This window comes from Puma concolor, chromosome A3, assembly GCF_028749965.1.
Source record: "Puma concolor isolate L17-30 chromosome A3, mPumCon1.1.hap2, whole genome shotgun sequence".
Classification (NCBI taxonomy): Eukaryota; Metazoa; Chordata; class Mammalia; order Carnivora; family Felidae; genus Puma; species Puma concolor.
The window spans coordinates 128,493,809-128,516,352 of record NC_141669.1 but is presented as its reverse complement, the minus strand read 5'-3'; the positions used below and the strand labels follow the sequence as shown (position 1 = coordinate 128,516,352).

The window sequence follows — 22,544 nt, the reverse complement described above, 5'->3', positions numbered from 1 at the left end:
CAGTGGCCTGTGCTTTCCCCCCTCCCCCACCTGCCTGCTCTGTCCTGGGAGCCATCTCTCCGAGTAGCCTGGGTTTGGAGGCCCCTGCGGGATGTGGCCTGATCCCAGACTCCACCCCCCCCTTTTCTCTTTCAGGGTGTGAGGCTTTACTGCCGCCTTCACAGCCTCTACGCCCCCGTGATCAAGTAAGTTACTCTCTCCAAACCCCAGTGGCACGTCTGCCTCTTCTCAGCTCCGTGCCCTTGGGCTGGTAACTTAACCTCTCTGAGCGTCAGTCTCCTTCTCCATCAAATGGGGCTAATAATTGCATCTACCCTATACATTCGTCCTTAGGGTTAAGTGAGTCAATCTGTGGGAGACGCTGCAGGGTGGTGGTGAAGGGTGTCAGTTCTGGAGTGAGTTTGAATCTCAGCTGCTAGTTTTCAGTTGTGTGACTTTGGGCGGAGGTCCTTAACCTTTCGGTGCCTCAACTTTCTCCTCTGTGGAATGGGGATAATAGATTCACCTCAACCTTTGCACTTGCTGTTCCCTCTGCCTGGAATGCTGTTCCCTTACCTATTTGCATATTGACTCCCTCACTTCCTTCAAAGGTGTCCAAATTGGAGGGGCCTTCCCTGCCCACCTTTTTAAAGCATCTCTGGCATGCACTGTCCTCCTGACTTCACGTTGGTTTTCTTCTTGAAACTCGTTAGTAGTTGACGTATTATGTTATTTATTTTATCAGTTTGCTTTCTTCCCCACTGGATTGTAAATTCACCAAGGGCAGGGAGTTTGCTCACTGCTGTGTCCCCAGACCCTTGACCAGCGCCTAGAGTGGTGCTGTCCTATAGCCCTTTCCACAAAGATAGCCGTGCTCTAGGTCTGCGCTGTCCAATACTGTGGCCGTGAGTCCCATGTGGCTTTCAAACCCTTTAGGTGGAGGAATATAATTTTAAGTTTGATTTAATATGCATCGGTTGACAAGTGGCTGCATATTGGAGAGTGCAGGTCAGGGGCAAAGTAACACTCTGTAAATGTGCGTCAAATGAATATTGAAAGGTAATTAACCTCTTTGGCCTCTGATTTTGTCCTCTGTGAAATGGGCATAAGAGCGGCTCACACCCCTTGAGTTGCTACAGGGATTAAACTTGAATGGCGGCTGCACATAGTGAGGGCCGTATAAGTGCCAGCGATTGGTTATTTTCCTTATTGTGAGGCTTATGGTTATGGATGAAGGGACAGAGAGGGTAACCTAGCTCTTCCCCAGCTGCAGATTCCTCTGCCCCCTGTCCTGACGGCTCTTGTCTACTCTTAGAGGAGCAGAGAAGATCCAGCATTTGCTGGCCTCTTTGGGGGTCAGGCCCTGGGAACCGCTTGCCTCTGTAGACCTGCCCCTGCCTCCTTGGCCCAGCCTCGGCCAGCACAAGCCCCCCCTCCGTCCATCAGCCCCCAGAGGAGGAAGTGGCGGGGCCAGCATTTACTGTGCGTGTGGCCTGCTGGGCTCCCCAGTTCCTAAAAGTCCGAGAGAAACTCCCCAGCCAGACTCTTACCAGCCTCAGCATGGCTGGCCACATGAGCTCCGGTCTGCCGGCTTTGAAGTCAGAAATCACTGGTCTGACTGCAAGGTTAGCACAGCCCTTGGTTCCAGGACTCGGCAGGAATTTGGATGCCACACAGGTCAGAGCATTTGCTTTGGGAGAGAACCGGGCAGCCTGATGCCCACCTCTGTGCCTGCCGCCCTCCCCCCATCTGCTCACATGCCCTTCCTCCCCCCACAGAGACCGCGATTACCACCTGAAGACGTACAAGTCAGTACTGCCGGGGAGCAAGCTGGTCGACTGGCTGCTGGCTCAGGTGAGAGGCCCCCCGGCCTGTGCGAGCAGCCTTCTCGCTGTGCCCGGGACTGGGGGGCTGACTGGGATACGGGCCTCTCAGGTTTTGGGGCTTTTTTTTTTTTTTTTAAACAAATTTCCAATATTTTTCACTCTTGGTAAAAATCCACGTAACACTTACGATCTTAACCGTGTTTCGGTGCACGACGCGTGACGTCAAGTCCACTGACCTCGCTGCACCGTCACCCCCTCCCCCTCCTGAGCTCTTTTCATCCTGAAGAACTGAAACTCTGTCCCCCGGTAAACAGCAGCGCCCCACTCCCCGCAGCCCCCGGCAGGCACACTTCTGCTTTCTCTGGGAGGTGGCACCTCGTGCCCTGTGTGGTTGGCATCACACAGCCTTCGACCTCCCGCCGCTGACGTATCGCACTGTGCGTAACGCCCTCGGGCTCGCCACCTCGGCATCCCCTTCCTTTGCAAGGGCCGAACAATATTCCATTCTGCTGTCCGGGACCGTCCCGGGTGAGCTGGGGCAGGCTGGTCTCCTGCTGAAGCACCAAATCGGAGCCTCCATGTGGAACCTGCCGAGTTGCTCCTTTGACACAAGTTCCCAGGGGGGCGAGGGCTGGGCAGAGGCTTGGAGAATCCACACAGCAGCGTCACTCAACTTCCCAGAGGTGTTGGCCCCACCGAGCTGCCACAGACACTTCCTTCTGCCCGCCTCCTGTCCCTTCTGGCTCCTGCAGGGACAGGGGTGCTCCCTCTGGGCCAGGCCCTGGCCGGGCTGTGTGCACTTTCCTCTTGGGTCTTCCAGCCCATGTACAGACGGGGGAACTAGGCCCCAGGGAGGCCAAGCACTTGGTTCAAGGTCGCGGCAGAGCTGGGACTGGGATGCGCCTGCCTGACCCGCTTGTCGGACCTCGGTCCTGCGAACTTTTCAGGGAGCTCGCGGGAATGTTCACTTGGGATCTGTGGAGACAGAACGCGTTGGCTCCAAAGACGAGGAGACAAGTGTGAAATCAAAACGGATAAATGTTTAAACGCGTACAGAGCGCAGCTCTCTGTCAGCCTCCCTAATTGTTAAATTTAGCATTCGGAAAAACCTCATTGCATTTGGAAATAATGTGCTGGCGGGATTTTCTCATGTCACACAATCCCTCATGATTGCCTGGAGATCGTAGCCAGTCTGTAAAGTAAATGTTTCTTGGCCCCAAATAACCTCAAAAGAGAGTTTAGGAAAAATCCTTGAAAAAATGTTTTCAGGCCAGAACGGCATATTTAATATAGGAGGTGCGTTTTAATATGTTCGCCATGCTGTGGGACTCTAAGACCCGGGAGGTCGTGAAACAGCCCTGGATCTGAATTCGGTTTTGCACATCTGGAGAGGGCAGAGCACCACACCCTTGTGTCACACTCCCCTCCCTCGGGACCCCGCGAAACCAGCACGTGCTTCGGTTAGAGCCAGACGGACCTGGGGAAGATGCCAGCTCGGCGTCTGCCTCGCCGAGTGATCTTGGACGAGGCTCTTCGCCTCTCTGTGCCTCAGTCTCCACACCTGTAAAGTGAGGCAAAAAACAGTACCTTCCGCATCAGATAATTTTGAGGATTCAGTGAGTTAATCATGTCAAGCGCTTAGAATGGCCCCTGGCCCAGAGTTAACTGCTCAGTAAATGTGACTCTTACTATCACTGCTCGTCTCCTGCACGGGGGATTCAAGGAGGCTCCAAATTACATGCGGTGTGGAAGGCTGAGGAAATTGCGGAGGGATTTGGGGGCGCAGGAACGATAAGATCAGGAAACAGCCAGCGAGGAGGGGAGGGGGATGGGCAGGTCCGTGGGGCCCCCACCAGGGCGGTTTCTTCTGTGGTTTAGGCCCTTTGCTTGCAGACCCGCCTGGGTTCGGGTTCTCTGAAACAGCCGCTTCTCACCGCCTTGGCCGTTTCTGGGCCCTCCTGTTTCCCGAGCTCCACGGGGGGCCCACGGCTGAGTATTGGTTTCCAAGCATGATGTGGACTTTGCCCTGAGCGGCGGAGCCCAGGCCCGGGTTGGGAGGGAGGTGGGGCACCGAGATGGTGACAGGTCAGCGGGTCTGAGAAATGTTTGGAGATGGGGCGCACAGGACGCACTGATGAGGGGTAGGATGAGAAGCAGGGATGCGTCCTGGGGCTCCGGTGCGTCGGTGGCTGGAAGCACCATGTGCAGTGATGAGAATCAGGCAGAGGAACCCCTGCGTGCCTGGGGAAACGGAGCGTTCTCTGGAGCGGGAAGGCGCCGCCTTTGGGGTGCCCACAGGACTTCCCAGCGGGGGCAGGTGGATGAAGGGGCCGAACTGGCATGCCAGGCGCTCAGCTGGCCTCTGCACTGCAGTTACTCTGTTCCTTGTCCGCTTTGGCAGGATTTAAAATGAGAAGTCAGGAGAGGGTGTAGAGAAACTCAACGAGAGTGCTCATTAGTTCGTCTCTTTTCTCTTTTGAGCACCTACTGGGTACCAGGCACCGGTTTGGGTTCTGGGGACACAGCAGCGATAGACAAAAGTCGCTGGCCTCATGGGTCTCAAATTCTGGTGAGGGCTAGGGCAGACACTTGATCAATAAAACGAGAATGAAATACGTCTGTGTTAGCTGGGGGCTGGGGGGTAGAGTGTGTGGGGGCCGTGGTGGGGGGCATTTACCCTTCACAGGGGTGGGGGCAGTACAGTTTTCATGGTGGACCTAGAAGGCTGTGTTGAGTAGGGACACTTGAACAGAGACCTGAGGGGGGTGGGGAACAAGCCAGGGGGACGCCTGGGGGTGGAGCCTTCTGGGGGGACAGCAGCTTGGAGGCTCCAAGCGGGGTGAGCTTGGTGTGTCTGAGGGCGGTGGGGGGTGTGAACGGAAGGCACGGGGGGTGCTGGGGAGGGCTCTGGGAGGGTTCCCACCACTTCGGGCTCTGAGCACAGAAGGGATAGCACTGACTTTGGCGAGGGTAAGATCCCTCTGTGGAGCATGGGCCGTGAGGGGGCTGAGGCCGGCAGAGAGGGCTGGGGAGAAGGTGGCTTCAGGACTCCAGGCGGGGGACAAGGTGGCTGAGAGCTGGGTGGCCGCGAGGAAGGTGGGAGACATCAGATTCTAGAGTTTTTGGAAGTAGACCTAACAGAGTTTGCCAATGGGTGGATGGGGTGTGGGAGGCGAGAGACAGGAGTCTCCCAGACCCCCAGGTCCTAGGCCAAGCGGGGGAGGCTCAGGACGGCATCCCAGAGCGCTCTGGCCTGGAGAAGGACCAGCTTGGCATCAGGCACGGGGAGGTTGTGCTCACGGCCAGTGCTGTCAGAGAGGCCGTGGTCCTGGCCCAAGGTGCCCTGGAGTAGCCTGAGTCATTGCTAGTTGGTCCTGGGGACCTTCCCGCCCCCGCCCCCCAACCAGCGTCTTGTTGGACGTGGAGGCAGGAGAGGGATGGAGGAATGAGGGTCTCAGTTGACCGTAAACGTGTCTGTCTACTTCAGCAGACCTCCCGTGGCTCGGCCTGGTCTGGGGACACAGAGCTGACACAGGAGGCCAACTGAAAGGCAGCGGGCATGTGGCCCTGGGAAAGGGGCAGGAGGGCATGTGTGTGGGTGGCCGTGGGGGAGAGGTTGGTGATAAGGATGTGACCTTGAGGACTAGTTACCGCGAGCCTTGATTTCAAGACTTATTCCTACCTTGTACCTTTGCAGGAAATTCAAGGAGGAAACCCGTAATTGTGTAGCTCAGGAGGGTAATTTTGCTTTGAACACATCTTCATTTCGAACTTTTAGGTCATTCTGCTCCTTGAAACGAAATGTTCATGGCAACCCATTGGATCAGCCAGAAATGCTTTTGCTGCATATAATAGGAACTCTGATGTAGACAGTAAACACCTTTTCCTCTCACAGAATGAGGCGTCCCGGGTTCATGGTCCTAGAGCTCGAAATGCCATTTGCACTCAGGCTCCTCCTGTCTTTCTGTTTTCCTGTCTTCTTGCCAGTTGCCCCCTAATCCTACGATGGCTGCCACAGCTCCAGGCATCACATCTGTGTAGACCTGCAGCCAAAGGCAGGCGGCAGGAGCAGTTGGGGAGAGGGTTCTCACTCTGTTTGAGGACACTTCCCCCAGTCCCCATCTCTCCCCAGTCGTCTTCCTCTTAGGTCTCTTTGGCCAGATGGGACCTATGTGTACCCCTAAACCATTCCCTGGGGAAGAGGACAGGGATTGGTGAGAGTGGCTTAGAATTCCTCAGAATTCATTCTTTGGGGCTGGGAGAGGGGCCCCCCAGCCACTGCTGGGACAAGTCAGTTCTTTGAAGTCTGAAGGTAAGGGGGTTATTAGCCCTTCAGTAGACAAGCTGGGCCCTGTGTCCGTTCCAATCATCTCTGGGCATTATCTCATTTAATCCTCAGAACAGCCTGAGAAAACAGTTACTATTCCCATTTTACTGATGAGGAAACTGAGGCTTAAGCTATGTAACTTGCCTCAGGACACACAGAAGTGTATCACTCTTATAGAATTGTGTGTGTGTAGGGGGGGCTGTTATGATGCCCTGATACTAAATAATAGGTAATAATGAAAATAATGGTAGGAATAGGCTTCTGTATTGATTATAGTGTATACTGGGCAGTCTGTGCAGGGAGCACCGCCCAGGGGTGGCAGAGGCCTTGGAAAACCGAGGGCAAATCTGAGAATTAAAAAATGCCAGTGACGAAGTGAAGCTTCCCATGGTCACGGCCAGGGCCACGTAGGGAGGTAAACCTGGGAAAGCAGGTCCAGATCTTGTATTCTGCACCTCTCTGCTGCATGGTTTTCGGTCTCTGCAGCCTGGGCTCGAGGATGCCCCGGGCTGCGGCCGTCAGGTGGAGGGAAGGGGGTCAGTGGGCTAGGGCAGAAGGGCCAGGAGCCAGGTGCAGGAGGGCAGCACCTGAGGGTGGCTTGGCAGAAATGTTCCATGGAGCGCCCGCCACACTCACCCCCACAGTCAGGCAGATGGTGAGTGCTGATGGTGTAGGGTTTTCAGCAGGGAGGGGAAAGGGGCCAGGCCGGTGGCTCGCGGTACCGGCAGAGGGGCAAAAAAGCATAGACGGGGACGTGACAGGAGCCCCTGGCCACAACCCTGGGCAACTACTAACTTGTCCTCTTAGAGCCTCAGTTTTCTTATCTGTAACGTGACGGCGGGGGGAGGGTCCAGCTCTGAGAAGATTTCTTTCTCATGGTGTAACCTAGGGCAAGTACAAGCCCGGCCGTGCCTCAATCTCTTCATCTGTTAAATGGGATTCATGACAAGAGTGATTGCCTCTGGGTTGACAGTCAAGATGGAGTGAGACCGTGCAGTGCCTGGCACGCTGTGGGTCAGTGAGAAGCATCCTCGGGCATTGTCATGGGGTTTCACGGTTCACGGGCAAGGAGCCTTCTGAAGCCCTGTGTAAGTTGCACCTAGCGTCCCTTCTCCCGGCCCTGCTCTGCCCCCTTCATCCCAGGTGGCTCTCCGATGGGAGATCACTGAGCAAGAATAGCTAACGTTTATCAGCTGCCCCCTGCATGCCAGGTATTGGGCCCTGAGTGTCACATGAAGCATCTCATTTAATTCTCATAAGAACTCTGTGGGGTGCGGACACTACCGTTTCCCCCCATTTTAGAGATAAAGAAACTTAGGCAGGTGGAGGGGAGTTCGGGATCAGTTTCCATGTCTTCCTTTCCTTCCTCTCCTCTCCTCTCCTCTCCTCTCCTCTCCTCTCCTCTCCTCTCCTCTCCTCTCCTCTCCTCTCCTCTCCTCTCCTCTCTTCTCCTCCCCTCCCCTCCCCTCCCCTCCCCTCCCCTCCCCTCCCCTCCCCCTTCCGTCCCCTCCCCTTCCTTTTGATAGAGATTGCTTGTGGCCCACTAAGTGCTAGGTGCTGTGGGGGAGATGGGCAACCCTGACGAGCACTGTTGCTGTCACGTGTAGCTGACGTTCTAGTGAGAGACAGACCTTAAACCACCTTCACTTATTTGGAGAAGCCCAAGGACAGGGGACAGTGGGTGCTGACTCTCCCCCGAGAGCAGTGCCCTGAAGGGATGTTTGTTTCCCACGGTGACAGGTGCAGCACAGGTGTGCTACAAGGTCATGAGCGTGTAACAGGATGAATATTTGTTGAGAGGATGGGTGGTGGAGGGTGGGGAACTACTTTAGGGGGTCCTCTGAGGAACAGGAGGACCACTCTGAGGAGATGACTCGGGCGCTGAGACCTAAAAAGCCGGGGCAGGGCATGCCGGGGGGTGGATGGAGCCAGTGCAAAGGCCCTGGGGTGGGGGCACGTGTAGTTTGTGAAGGACTAGAAGGGAGGCCAGTGTCGCTGGAGCCCCAGCATGGGGGCTAGTGGGCAGGTGGGGGAGACGAGGGCGGCATGGCGGTGCAGTGGCCCAGGCCTGTGTGTGCCCGTGCCTTCCTCTGGGAGGGGAGAAAGCAGCGACTTGAGGTTTTCCCACAGCTTGGCGGCATGTGGGGTAAGGGGCTTTCTTTTCAGGTGTCCGGGGCGGGGGGGGGGGGGGTGGCGTCAGAATCCTGCTGTTGTTCTAGCTTTAGGAACCTCCCTGTGCGTCACCCCAGGGCCCCGTGGGAAGGGGGCAGGGATGGGCTGGGAGCCCAGATTGTGAGCGCTTCAGAAAGCCAGGTGGGCTCCAGACGCCTGCCGGGGCCGCCCAGGCTGCAGATCTGGGCCTGCTTGCCACCTGGGTCCCGGCTGGGCCTCCCCTGCTGGCCCCTCACAGCCAGGGGGGCGGCTGCTCCGGATACAGCCTCCCTCGGGGATGCCCACCTCCCTTGGCCGGGCTCTGTGCACACAGCCCTCCCCAGCCGCAGGCCTGCGGTCCCCACAGGAGAGATTTCTCTTCCTCCAGCCGGCCCAGGGCAGCCCGTGCACTGAAACACGGAGGCCAGTGCCTCCCCCGGGCCCTGGGCTCTGAGTCTCAGCCGCAGCCTCTGGCGCTCATTTCTCCTTGGGCTGGGAGACTCCCTCGCCGGCCCCTCGGCTGCTGGCGGAGGGCGTAGGGGACTGTGGAGGCGAGCGTCTCTCGAAACAGCTTCTTACTTTAGAAGCCGTTGAAGTGAGAGGTGCTCGGGTCCTGTGGCCATCTGAACGTAGTTGAAGCTCACTGACCTGGCTACAGGCCTCTGCGTGATTTGGCTCCTGCTGACAGCACCTCTCTTCAATAACTGAACATTTATCGAGCGCCTCCTGTATGCCAGGCCTTACTTCCCTGAGCACTTAGGATTCGGCAGGGAACGCAACATCTCTTTGCCCTGATGCACCTGACCTCACGCACCCCTCCCTGTTGGCCAGGCTGCCTTTTGTGCTGCAAGCTTCATCCCGCCTCTGGACCTTCGTCCGTGCTGTTTTCTCTGCCCGCCACCCAACCGCTTGCCCCTTCCCTTGTCCCCACGGGCCACACAACTCAGGATTCGCCTGACGAACCGGGATTGTTTGCTTTGCGAGAACCAGAAACAGATTCTGGCGAACTCAAGGACGGGGCCGGGGCGGGGGGAGAGGGGCCCCTTAGAAGGTTAAGGAGCATCCACAAAGTCCGGGGGAGACCTGGGAGCCGGCCGTAGAAAGAACTGACACCCGGAAGTGCCCGGCTTCTAGAGAGCAGGAGCGGCGGGCACTGTCTTCGGGGCACAGCTCTTGGGAAGACTCCACGCCAGCTGTTCCCTCTCCTTGGGCTCCTTCACCTACGGGTCATGTTCCTGGGGCCGGTGGGAGCATCACTCTAGCTTTGCACGGACGCTGTGTCCTCGACCTGGCCTGGGTCGGCGGTGGGGGGGTGCAAGACCTCGTGGGGCTGTCCCAGCAAGACGATGTTCCACATGGGAGAGTCGGCCCCAGAGGTGGTGCCCAGGAGGCCACGGTCTGTTCCTGCTTATTTGGGCTTGGACGTCCCCTCCTTGGGAAAGCCCTGAGATGAGCCAGACTTGGACTGTGCCAGTCAGGAGCGTTTTCATTTGCAAGAACAGACAACCCAGCCGGACGGTGGCCCGAGCAGATAACCGCGCCCCGTAGCAGCCATGCCACCTGCCAGGAACCTTCCGTCCTTCGTTCCGCCATCCTCCGCAGTGTCCACGGGTCGGCTCCGTAGCCCTATGCGTTGCTTCCTCTCGTGACTGTGTCCCGGGCACAGGAGGGATGGTGCTGCTTTCCCTTTTATCAGGGAGGGAGGGATTTTCCAGAATCCCCTGGTGTCTCCCTGGCTGCAGCTGGTTCAGTTAGGAATGGGGCTTTGGGGCTAGTGTCGAAGATCCCGGCTACAGAGGCTGATACAAACTAGCGGTTTATTTTCCTTTGCTGTGAGAGGAGCCCAGAGCTGGGTGGTCTGGAGCTGCCAGGGTGGCCTCACGAGACCTTTGGGGACCACACTCTGTGCTTCTTCCTGCCCTGCCGTGCCTGGCGTGTTTTGGTCCTCCGAGTCCTATTGTGGCCTAGGAGGACTGCAGGAGCTCCAGCCGTCCCCTCTTTGTGCCAAGCAGGAAGAAGAAAATGGAAGGCCAGGGACCGAGGGTTTTTGCCAGAGCTTTCTACCAACAGCCTCTGCTTCTGTCTCACTGGCCACGTCTAGCTGCGGGGGAGCAAGGGCGTTCAAGGCCGCGTGGCCGGCTTCGGTCGTGAGGGTTTCGGTACTAGTGTGGGGTTGGGGAGAGGGTTGCTGCTAGGCAGCCGACAGGGTCTGCCACGCGAGATCTCCGCCTCTCCCTTGTGGTGTTTGTGGCACAAGACACAATGTATTTATCCCAGCTACTCTGAATTTTCTTGTTTCACTATTAGCAATAGTCACGAACTTGTTTGGGTGACGCTCCCTTACAGAAAACACACACGAGTCCCTGCCCTTGTACAGCCTGCGTTCTGAGGGTGGTGGTGGGCTTCTCAGCAGCCTCGCTGAGCCCCTCAAGTGAAGGTTCACCTAACGCCCTCCCTTCTCGTTCCGCTCCAGGGTGATTGCCAGACACGCGAGGAGGCGGTGACGCTCGGCGTGGGCCTGTGTAACAACGGCTTCATGCACCATGGTAATCTGTCCCTTCCCTTCAGCCCGGCCTCCTGGGGGCGGGGGTCTGCCCTGCTAAATGATTTTTTTTTTCTTTTTAATTTCAGAGGGAGAGAGAGGGCGGGGGGAGAGGGGCAGAGGGAGAGAGAGAGAGAGAGAGAGAGAGAGAGAATCTCAAGCAGGCTCCATGCTGTCGGTGCAGAGCCTGATGTGGGGCTGGATCCCACGACCCTGAGATCGTGACCTGAGCTGAAACCAAGAGTTGGATGCTCAGCCGACTGAGCCACCTGGGTGTCCCCTGGGGTGTGTGTCCTGGGATAGAAAACCTAGTAGGGACTCTGGTCCCTGGTGTGTTTTATGGAAGGGTGGGGAGCTGAGGTCCAGAGAGAGCACATGGTGGGCTGGAGACTGTCCAGCCTGCCCACGGTGAGCCCGGGCTGGATGCTGGGTGTGGGCCTGGAGGCTGCCGGGGGTTTGGGGTGTCTCAGGAAGCCCCCTCCTTCCCCCTCCCACTTCTGCCCTGATAGAGAGATCACCTCAGGGCTTCCGTAGGGACCAAGGTGGCTGGCTGGTAATGCTTGACTGGAAAATGGATTGGATCTGAGGTCAAAACTGTGGGCTTCCTATGCTCTCCTAGAAGGGACGCGGCCTCCAGGTGGGCAGTGAGGCCGGATCGTGCAAGCCTGGCACACGGGCTTCCACGGGGAGGAGAGGACGGGGGTCTGAGGGGACAGAGGACAGGCAGGTTGTAAGCGTGAGGGGAAGGGAGCTGGGCCGGGACATTTGCACCCCTTTCCCTGGCCTGACCCCTTAGGTAAGTCACTGTTCTTTCCACAAGAGAAGCACGTAAAGCAGGGAGAGGGGTGGGCAGTCCTGAGATGATCCTGAGGTGGGAAGGTGGGGAGAAGGAGGGAGGGATTGGTTCTGTTGACTCCATTTCAAATTTAAACAGAAGTTAATACTTCGTGTGCCTGGCCTCCTTCTGCGCACTCCCCATGTATTAATTAGTCTAATCCTGTAATGACCCTTTGATGTTGGTATTAGTATCATCCCTATTTATAAGTGAGGAAATGGAAGCCCAGACAGTTAAGAAACTTGCTCAAGGTCACATAGCAAGTCGGAGCCGGGATTGGAACCGAGGCGGACGGGGTTTACAGGCCACACGCTCAGCCACTGGGGTCTGTGACCTTCCCTCCTGCTGGCCCTGGGGGAGCCCTGAGGCTCCTACACTCTCAGGAGGACACGTAGACTTTTAACTCCCACCAAAGAACCCCCACTTCTAGAACTCTCCCTGTGGCTTTGGCTCTCACAGTTTCCCTTGCCTGGGGTGCCCGGCCTGCCTCACCCCCCAGCCCCCAACTTACTCCGTGTTTCTGCTGGGTTCACACCTCCCCAGACTTCCCCAGACATCCCGCCTGGATGGCTCCTCTCCTTCCTCGCTGGGTGCTTAGCTCATTCACTCTTCTTCATGGGGCTGTTCTCTCCCTGTTAGACTAATATTCCCCTCTTCCCTGGGTTTTGTTCATGCTGCTGTTTTCCAGCTGTTGCTTTCCTGGTGCAGGCACCTTGCTAGGCTCACAGCCTAGTGTGCATGAGCAGGTGCGGGTGCGTGAATCAAACAATGACAGGAGTCCGTGTTCTGGAACAGCACGGGCATGTGAGGAGGACTTTGACTCTGACTCCAGTGCAGTGGGAGTCCTGGCAGGGTTCTGAGCAGGGGAGGCACGTGCTTGATCCCTCTGCAGGGCGGTGGAGAGCGCCCGCGGGGTTGACGGCGGAAGGAGAGAGGCCAGTGCCCAAGCGACTCTGATACTCCAGGGGAGGGATGATGTGGCTTGCGGCCCGCTGCAGTTGGAGGGGTGAGCCTCGGGTGGGTCTTCTGTCCATTCCTCCTGCCAGCTTCTGCTTTATGCTCTAATTCAGAGGTCAGAGAACTCTCTGTGCAAAGGACCAGACAGTAAATATTTCAGGCTTTGCAGGCCGTGGAGCCTCTGTTAACAGCTAGTGTAGCATTAAAGCAGCTACAGGTAATACTTAACTAAGTGGGCGTGGCTGTGTGCCAGTAAACTTTATTTAGGAAAACAGACAGTGGGCCACAGTTTTCCACTCCTGGTCTAGCTGCTGGATTTGCTGTCCCTTCGGCAGGATGAGAAACGTGCCGGTGGGACGGCAGGTCGTCAGGTGCCTCCCCTGTCTTGTAGCCAGCAGGCCTGGTTCCAGCCCTGACTCAGCTGACTCCCAATAAACCTCTGGCCTGCTCTGTGCCTCAGTTTCCCCAACTTTCCCCTGGAGGCCTTGTCGTCCCCTCCTCCTCTGAGCTCAACATGCCCATGGCTCTGTGCAGTTAGGGGTTAGGGCACACTCCCAGCTGCCTGTTTCCCCGGCTGAGCTGGGCAGGTCGGGCCCAGCCAGGGTCATTCCCGTCCATTGGCTCCTCTCACCAAAGTCCCTCATTCCCAGAAGCCGCTCTGTTCCCCGCGGCGCCCTCTGACAGCTCCGTCCTTCCCACCAATCAGCTGGGCAGAACCTCTCATTTGTGGGTGAGAGTAATTAGGGGTCCACCCCAGCTGCTATTCTGGGAAGGCCACTGGCCGAGGACATTCTGCGGGGGGTGACTCCCAGGCAATGCCAACACCCTCAGGGAGAGAAATTGCAGGGCGTGGCCCCTGCTCCCCTGTTCCCTGCCACGAACTCAGAAATGAGCTAAAATAGGAAAGGGCCAGATCCTAGGGCTGTGGCTGCTGCAAAATGCAGGTTAGGGTGCAGAGCAGAGGGTGTAGGTACGGCCCATGTGGTGCCTCCCAAGGCGTCTGCCCTGAGCTCCTGGGCCCTGAGGTGTCCTCAGGGAGGGCCCTGAGAGGCTGATGGTCCAGCCTTTCACTTAGGCACATACAGGGAAACTGAGGCTCACCATCTAATTCCCCACTCCCTGGAAGCTGGTGGTGTTATGATGCCCATAGATGAGGAAGCAGAGGTTCACAGAGGCTAAGGGGACATGAAGTTGGGCAGGGGCCGAGCAGGGGTTCGAACCCGGCCAGAGGCCTTGACCGAAACCTGGATCTGCGAGTGGGGGACCTCACCTGGCTGAGCTCCTGGACTCTGAGATTCCAGCTGTTTCCCCAAACATTTCTCCCAAGACACAACACGCTTCTTCCTCCTACCTCCCAGAGTCTTTCCGCTTTGTGTTTACAGTGGAGGTGAAGCCAGCCGGCCCCCCGGGGCCTGGCTACCCCCGGCTCTGGGCAAAGCAGCAATTTGTGTGTCTGCTTTCTCCAAAGAGGTAATAGGGGTGGCCGGAGAAAGACACAAACAGCTAGATGTCCTGGGAAAGAGGGAGAAGGAAAGGATTGCCTTCTGCTGCTTTTCACGTAGCCATCAAATCGGGACACAGCCTCTGCCTTCAGGGATGGCGGGGACATCGTGAAGCTCAGGCAGCTGGTTTTCCTTCTTTCGGGGGCCTGCTGACTTCGGACAATTGCTTTCACCAAACCGAGCCTGGATCTCCCCCTTTGTGAAAGGGCAGGCTGGGCAGTGTGGTGAAAAGGGGGAGCCTACCTGCTGTGTGACCTTGGGCAGTTTAGTTTCCTTCTCTGGGCCTTAGTGCCCCCACCTGTAAGAGGAGTGCAGCAGATCCTTCTTTGTCCCGGGAGTAAATGAATCTAAGTGTGCCTGGCCCTGGTAACTTAGTTCAACTGTAACCCACAGGGATCAGATCCCATGCTGGTTGTTACCAGTTTTTATTCATTTTCTGTCTTTTAGAGCAGAGATCAGGAAACTTCTTCTGCATAGGCCGGATAGTATAAATTTTAGGCTTTGTAGGCCATACAGCCTTTTGCAGTTATTCAGCTCTGTCACTGTGACATAAAAGCAGCCCTATAACATACATAAATGAATGGATGTGGTTGTGTCCCAATAAAACTTTATTTATAAAAAGAGATAGTGGGCCACATTTGGCCTTTAGGGTTTGCTAATCTGCAGTCTAAAATGTCTCATCATGGTCTGTTTCTGATTGTTAGTGAGGCTGGACTCCTTTTCATCTACTTGCTGCCCGCTTGGGTTTCCCCATCTGGTAGTTGCCTGTTCATATTCTTTTCCCATTTTTATCTATGTTTTACAGCTTTCTCTGGTTGATTTGGTGGTTTCTTTTATATTGTAGATACTTATTCCTTTTTGGTTTTAGACATTATGTTACTTTTGAATCTGCCATTTGCCTATGGTCTTGTTATTGAACCGAAGTTCTTAATTTTATTATATTGCTTTTTTGGGAGGTCTTGTGTGTGAACTCTTTCTACCCTAGGACAAAGATATTTTACATTTTGTTTGGTGAGCTTTAGTTTTCCTGTTCTTATTTTTAGGTCTTTAATCCATCAGGAGTTTTTTGTTGTATATGGTGTGAGGTAGGGATCTGCTTTTATTTTTCCCCGTGAGTCAGTTTTTCTCCTATATCATCTGTGGAATACTCCACGTGATCATCATTATCATATACTAAGTTTCCATGAACACATGATCCTATTATGTGATTTCTGGTTCTTTATCTGGTTCAGATATAATTCCACGCTATTTTTGTTACTACGGCTTTGTAATATTGTCTTCACAGCAGATGGGACAAGTTCAGATTTTTCAAGAGAAGTCAGAACGCGAGACTATTATGTGAAATATCCTAATACGTTAGTGTTGGCACATGCTTCTATTGAATGAAACACTGTGCTAGCCAAAGAAAACTTGCCCAAGGGTTGGTTCCAGCCCGCAGTGGCCAGTTGGCAAGTGTTGCTGAAACCTTCCCTTGTGAGCCTGACCATGTGCTGTGTGTCTGTGGGTTTGCAGTGCTGGAGAAGAGTGAGTTCAAGGACGAGTCCCAGTATTTCCGCTTCCACGCAGACGAGGAGATGGAGGGAACCAGCAGCAAGAACAAACAGCTGCGCAATGACTTCAAGCTGGTGGAGAACATTCTGGCCAAGCGCCTGCTGGTAGGAGCAGAGCCCAAGCGTGCATCAGCCTTCCCAGACCCGGCTGCAGACTGGGAGCCGGGTGACCTTCCGATTATGGCTAGAGAAGTTGGGCTCAACTCTGAGCACCCAATGTGGGGATTCTTGGTGGTGGCTGGTGACACTTCTGTGGCCAAGACGACCTTCTTTAGAAAGAGTTTGGGCTTGCTGGCTCCCTTTCTTTTCCTTTCCTTCTTCCCTTGCCCACCCCACGTCCCAGCTTAGCATTGTGCAGAGAGGTTGGCCTCCTGAAATGGCTCTTCCAAGGCCTTAGGTCTTCTGGGCTGGTGCCCTGTCCATGTGCATTTGCTGTAAATATCCTGGTAGTTGAGGGAGGACGTTTATCAGCCTATTCAGATCTTTCGCCAGCCTCGCCCACCAAATCCTGCTTCTTTGCCTGTTGATAACTAGCGGCCTCTGTCTTCATGCTCAGTCCACAGGAGGCCATCAAGAGAGGTGCTCAGCAGATTAGGTCTCCTGCCACAGCCAGAGATGGGGCTGAAGTCTGCCTAATACAAGAGAGAAGTCTTCACTTCTCTCCTTTGGTACTTACAGGGGCCCCATAAATATGGGGATTCTCGTTTCTCCCACCATAAAGCCTGCCAGTGCTCCCCATCACACTTGGGATAAAATCCAGTCTCTCATCACAGTTCATAAGACTCTCTCTGCCTTTCCAGCTTCATCTCCTGTGTTCTCCCCTCCCTCTGATCTCCTTTCTTATGCTCTAGTCCTGTGGGCCTGATTCAGGGCCTTTGCACATGCTGTGCCCTCTGCCTGGAACACTTTTTCCACTCTTCATAAAGTTCTGTCCCTCATTTCATTCAGGTCTCAGCTCAGATAGCCTCTCCTCCCCGCCCCCCCCCCCCCCCGCCATGCCACGGTTATCACTTTAAGTGCTTTATTTTCATTCAGACTGCACACACCGTCTGCATCACATTCTGTATTTCTTTGCTTATTTGTTTGTAGTCTTTCTTCCCCACTAGACAGTCGGCTGCAGCAGGGCAGGAACTGTCTTGTTCAACACTGTTTCCAGTGCCCGGTAACGTACCTTGGTCATGTCATAGGCAGCAGCTCAGCAAGTATTTGTTGAACACACAAATGCGTTTCTCTGCATCCGCACCACCACTGAATCCTCGAACCTCCCGAACCTCCTGCCGTCCTGCAATGGGACCGCTCCTCCCTAAACTCCTGGCCTGTCCCCAGGTCCTCAGTGGCTGGACACCTTTGGATCTGTTTTATTCGTTAAGCCAGCAGATTTTTACTGAGCACGTCAGTCTGCCAGCAGATGGGGAGACGGCGGTGTATAACCGAGGGGACTCGGTCTGCAGGTTGGGAGGAGACAGGGGCGCCGGGCAGTGAAAAGTAAAAAAATATGTGATCAGCAGCAGCCTGACGTGGGAGCCAGATGGTGTCTTCACTTGACAGATACGTGTTGGGCACCTGCCGTGTACTGGGTGCTGTTCATAGCTTTATCCTGCCATGCACCCCTACTCCGTGTAGATCTGGGGCACAAGGAGCTGGCAGGATCACGGTCCTGGGCCCTTGGTCTTGGGGCCACGGCAGGGCTGGCTGCAAGCCCCCTCCTCCCCCCACTGCCTCACTGGGTCTCTCCCGCCTTGGGCCCTCAGATCCTGCCCCAGGAGGAAGATTACGGCTTTGACATCGAGGAGAAGAACAAGGCCGTGGTGGTGAAGTCGGTCCAGAGGGGCTCGCTGGCTGAGGTGAGGCTTCTCAGAGGGGCCACCTGCCGTGTTGGTGCTTCCTCCTTGCTCATTGCCGTGTGGGGAAACTGAGTCCGGGGCGGGCTTACCTGTGGTCTCTGGGGGAGCCGCGATAGAGCCCCCTGCTCCATCCATCCACCCACCCACCCATTCTCCCTCCCTCCTTCCCACCCATACATCTACCCATCTATCTTCCTTCCTCCCTCCCATCCGTCCACCCACCCACCCACCCGTTCTCACTCCCTCCTTCCCATCCATCCGTCCATCCATCCATCCATCCATCCATCCATCCACCCACCCACCCATTCTCCCTCCCTCCTTCCCATCCATCTGTCTGTCCGTCCATCCATCCATCCATCCATCCATCCATCCATCCACTCACCCACCCATTCCCCCTCCCTCCTTCCCATTCATCCGTCCGTCCATCCATCCATCCATCCATCCATCCATCCATCCACCCACCCATTCCCCCTCCCTCCTTCCCATCCATCCATCCATCCATCCATCCATCCATCCATCCATCTATCCATCCATCCACCCACCCATTCCCCCTCCCTCCTTCCCATCCATCCGTCCATCCATCCATCCATCTATCCATCCATCCACCCACCCATTCCCCCTCCCTCCTTCCCATTCATCCGTCCATCCATCCATCCATCCATCCATCCATCCATCCATCTATCCATCCATCCACCCACCCATTCCCCCTCCCTCCTTCCCATCCATCCATCCATCCATCCATCCATCTATCCATCCATCCACCCACCCATTCCCCCTCCCTCCTTCCCATCCATCCATCCATCCATCCATCCATCCATCCACCCACCCATTCCCCCTCCCTCCTTCCCATCCATCCATCCATCCATCCATCCATCCATCCATCCATCTATCCATCCATCCACCCACCCATTCCCCCTCCCTCCTTCCCATTCATCCGTCCATCCATCCATCCATCCATCCATCCATCCATCCATCTATCCATCCATCCACCCACCCATTCCCCCTCCCTCCTTCCCATCCATCCATCCATCCATCCATCCATCCATCCATCCATCCACCCACCCATTCCCCCTCCCTCCTTCCCATCCATCCATCCATCCATCCATCCATCCATCCATCCATCTATCCATCCATCCACCCACCCATTCCCCCTCCCTCCTTCCCATTCATCCGTCCATCCATCCATCCATCCATCCACCCACCCACCCATTCTCCCTCCCTCCTTCCCATCCATCTGTCTGTCCGTCCATCCATCCATCCATCCATCCATCCATCCATCCACTCACCCACCCACCCATTCTCCCTCCCTCCTTCCCATCCATCCGTCCATCCATCCATCCATCTATCCATCCATCCACCCACCCATTCCCCCTCCCTCCTTCCCATTCATCCGTCCATCCATCCATCCATCCATCCATCCATCCATCCATCCATCTATCCATCCATCCACCCACCCATTCCCCCTCCCTCCTTCCCATCCATCCATCCATCCATCCATCCATCCATCTATCCATCCATCCACCCACCCATTCCCCCTCCCTCCTTCCCATTCATCCGTCCATCCATCCATCCATCCATCCATCCATCCACTCACCCACCCACCCATTCTCCCTCCCTCCTTCCCATCCCTAGCGTGCACGCCCCGGCTCCCATCATGGCCTTGTGCAGAGGTGCACGAGAAGAGCAGGTTTCTGAATCAGGTAGTCTTCCGCGTCAGCTGTGATGATGGACAAACTGATGATCAGTGGCTTGCCCGGGGCACGTCGGTGGCTCTGCCATGTCCGTGACATGTAGAGGAGGGAGGGGAGAGAGTCTGGCAGGCCAGGGATTCGACCCCTGTCCCCTGAGCCGTTCCGGGGCGTGTGGAGGTGGGTGGGGAGAGGCACGTGTCATCTAGGTGCTGCGCTTGTGTCCTTGAACCACGGGGGAGCGCTTCTGGTTGCAGGGAGCCGCGTGCTCGCCTCCCGGGAGCCCTGACGTAACGGTTAGAAGGAGGTGACTGGGGGTCTTGGTTCGGGGTCAACACCTCTGAGTTTCCCGGCCGAGCCATCAAGGGCACAGGGTGGGTGGCTGCCCCAGTTCAATGCCTCGTGTCCCCACACGGCAGGTGGGAAGCAGGGGACCGGCCACCGCGGTTCCTCCTCAAGGAAAGATGTCTTTCGTGTGGTGCCTGCGGCAGCCTTCCCTTCAGAGCTCGTTGGCCGGGACCTTGTCTCACCAGCCGCCCACCTGCTTGCCACAGCGGGGAGCGGGGCCGCCCCGGTGGGCTCAGTCGGGTCCCGCCGGGTCCCCGGGCCTGGCTCTGTACTGCCCGCGCGCAGTCGGGGTTCCTTGGCCGGGGAGGAGGCGGGTGACCCGGTGTGGGTGTCTCCCCCTGCCTAGATGGCCGGCCTGCAGGTGGGGCGGAAGATCTACTCCATCAACGAGGACCTGGTGTTCCTGAGGCCCTTTGCCGAGGTCGAGCCCATCCTCAACCAGTCTTTCTGCTCCCGCCGCCCGCTGCGCCTCCTGGTGGCCACCAAGGCCAAAGAGTGAGTGTCCTCGCGGCGGGGTGTGCGGGGCCAGCCTCCCTCTGAGGTTGGGGCACTGACTGCCTGCCAGGGGTGGCGGTGGAGGGGGGTGAGCTGTCCTGGTTCCCCGAGGATGGGGCTCATTCCACAGGCGTGTCTTAGGATGTTGCTGCTTTAATCCGTCCAACAGATGTTCTCGAGCGCCTACTGTGTACCGAGTGGCGTTTCAGGCTCTGGGGCTCCAGCCATGTCTAGATGGACACGTTAATACCCTTCGTAGGTCTCAGTCTAGTTGGAGGGTGGAGCAGGAGTCAGACGACCAAACAAAAGAAAAGCGAGAGACCTCCTGAACCAGGTGGTAGTAAGTTTGGGCCAGTCTATACAGCTGGGAAAGGCGACGGCTGTGTGGAGGGTGGGGGTCAGAGAGATGCCACCGTGAGCTGAGGGCAGACCCAAGGAGGTAAGGGAGGGAGTCAAGACAACTTCTGGAGGAGGAGGGTTCCGGGCAGAGGAGATAGCCAGTGCCAAGGTCCTGGGGTGGAACCATGGCTTGTGTCTTTGAGGAACAGCGAAGAAGCTGATGGGGTGGAGCAGAGTGAGTGAGAGGGAGGGGTGGGTGATGAGGTCCGCCAGACTGTGGAAGCCAGGCCTTGTAGGACCTTGTGCCCATGGTAAGGACCAAGGAGCCACTGGAAGGCTCTGAGCAGAGGCAAGGCATGATGGGACATAGGTTCTGGAGGTGGAGACTAGATGGTCAGCGGTAAAGGCAGAAGCAGGGCAGAGGCAAGGAGGCTGATGGCCCAGCCCGGCCCAGTGTGGCCGTGGTAGGATGGAGAAGCATTTTCTATTTTAAAAATTGTGCTCTTGGTTTTCATTTCTCTCTTCTATTTAAGGCAAATGCTCCCAGTTTCCTATTGACGGGAGTGATGGAAAGTTTTAAATAAGATTATTTCAGTGACGAGGCAAGCCAATTTAGGGAAAATGATTGATAGTTTGGTATGTGAAAGTGGCAGAAATCACCCAGGGGAACGTGCCTGCTTAAAGTTCTGGAAATGCCTGGGGTTTGAGAACCGGCTCCCTAGATGGTTTTTTCTCCGGCAGGTGGCGTGGGGTGGGGGATGGGAGGAGGATCCTGAGGCCCATTGTTGGAGACATGCCCTTGATGGAGAAGCAGACAGCTGCCTCGAAGCCGCTGGATTAATGTCATCCCTTGTGCAGCCCTGGGCAGGTGCCACTCACTCTTCTCTGATGTTCCACCTGCGGAATGGCCAAGACCTGGCCTTTCAAACTGTTCCCTAGGGGACACGTGTGGGCATTTTTCTAGAGTCGGCACCAAGATCTTCTGGGTCCCTTCTCACCCTCCCATCTGTTGAACAAAATATTCGCTGCCTGTGGTGCTGGTCTGACCACCGAGAAGCCTCCTCTCACTGAGAGAGTGACAGAGAAGGTGTAGGAGGGTGCTCTGGAATTTCTGTGCGTGGATTGAATCTCTAAGGGCGGGCCAGGTGGTTCTGAGGAACTGGAGACCCTGGAGACACGGGCTGTGGTTCAATGAGGTTTTTCTTTATCTTCGGCTGCTGACAGCCTGGCATTGATACTACTTTGGGCTGGATTTCTCAAAAGTCTGGGAGGCAGAGGTCTCCCAGCGTGGTCCCCTGGGCTGTTGGGAGTAATACTGCATTTTCTTATGGCTGCTGCTGCCTGGTGCAGGATCATCAAAGTTCCCGACCATCCAGAGGCTCTGTGCTTCCAGATCCGTGGAGCCGCCCCGCCGTATGTGTACGCCGTGGGCAGAGGTGAGCCTCATAGACAGAGAAGGGGGCTTTGGGGGCCTGGTCTGTGTGTGTGAAAGGAGTTGAGGCCCCCAAACCATTACCACGAGGCCTGTGCCTCACCAGCACTTACTTTCTTTGTCTGGAGCAGCGGCATGGGGTTCAGGGGGGCACAGGTGGATAACTAACTGAGAGGAAGGCATAGGCAATGGCGGTGGGGTTGGGGGGGACTGTGGCAAGGTGAAGACATGCTCACTATATTTACTTTTGAGACAGACAGAGACAGCATGAGCGGAGGAAGGTCAGGGAGAGAGGGAGACACAGAATCCGAAACAGGGTCCTGAGCTGTCAGCACAGAGCCCGACGCGGGGCTCGAACTCACGGACCGTGAGATCATGACCTGAGCCGAAGTCGGATGCTTAACCGACTGAGCCACCCAGGTGCCCCGAGACATGCTCACTTTAAAAGGGGGCAGTTTTTCCTCAGCTCAGGCTCATTATTGCCATGGAGGAATGTGGGGCCATTCTTGCCAGACTTGAGTTTTTAAGGGAAGCCAGAAATGTGAAGTTTGGCCACGCTTCTGTGGCCAGATCCAGCCCGTGGGCCAACAGTTAGAGACCCCTGTGGCCAAATCCAGCCCAATTAGAGATGCCCGTAGCCAGATCCAACCCAGTTAGAGACCCCTGTGACCAGATCCAGCCCGTGGGCTGACAGTTAGAGACCCCTGCTTTCACATTGCCTTCTCCTTA

At 56.2% G+C, this 22,544-nt stretch overlaps 1 protein-coding gene across 1 annotated transcript in view; it reads left to right on the top strand.

Moving 5' to 3' along the window:
- Positions 1-22,544, top strand: part of PREX1 (phosphatidylinositol-3,4,5-trisphosphate dependent Rac exchange factor 1) — a 186,285-nt gene that overhangs the window by 133,367 nt on the left and 30,374 nt on the right. The window contains exons 13-19 of the mRNA XM_086702427.1: positions 136-185; positions 1,758-1,833; positions 10,757-10,829; positions 15,632-15,774; positions 17,421-17,513; positions 19,896-20,044; positions 21,734-21,819. Coding sequence (XP_086558553.1) covers positions 136-185; positions 1,758-1,833; positions 10,757-10,829; positions 15,632-15,774; positions 17,421-17,513; positions 19,896-20,044; positions 21,734-21,819 — 670 coding nt within the window. The remainder of the gene's footprint in view (positions 1-135; positions 186-1,757; positions 1,834-10,756; positions 10,830-15,631; positions 15,775-17,420; positions 17,514-19,895; positions 20,045-21,733; positions 21,820-22,544) is intronic.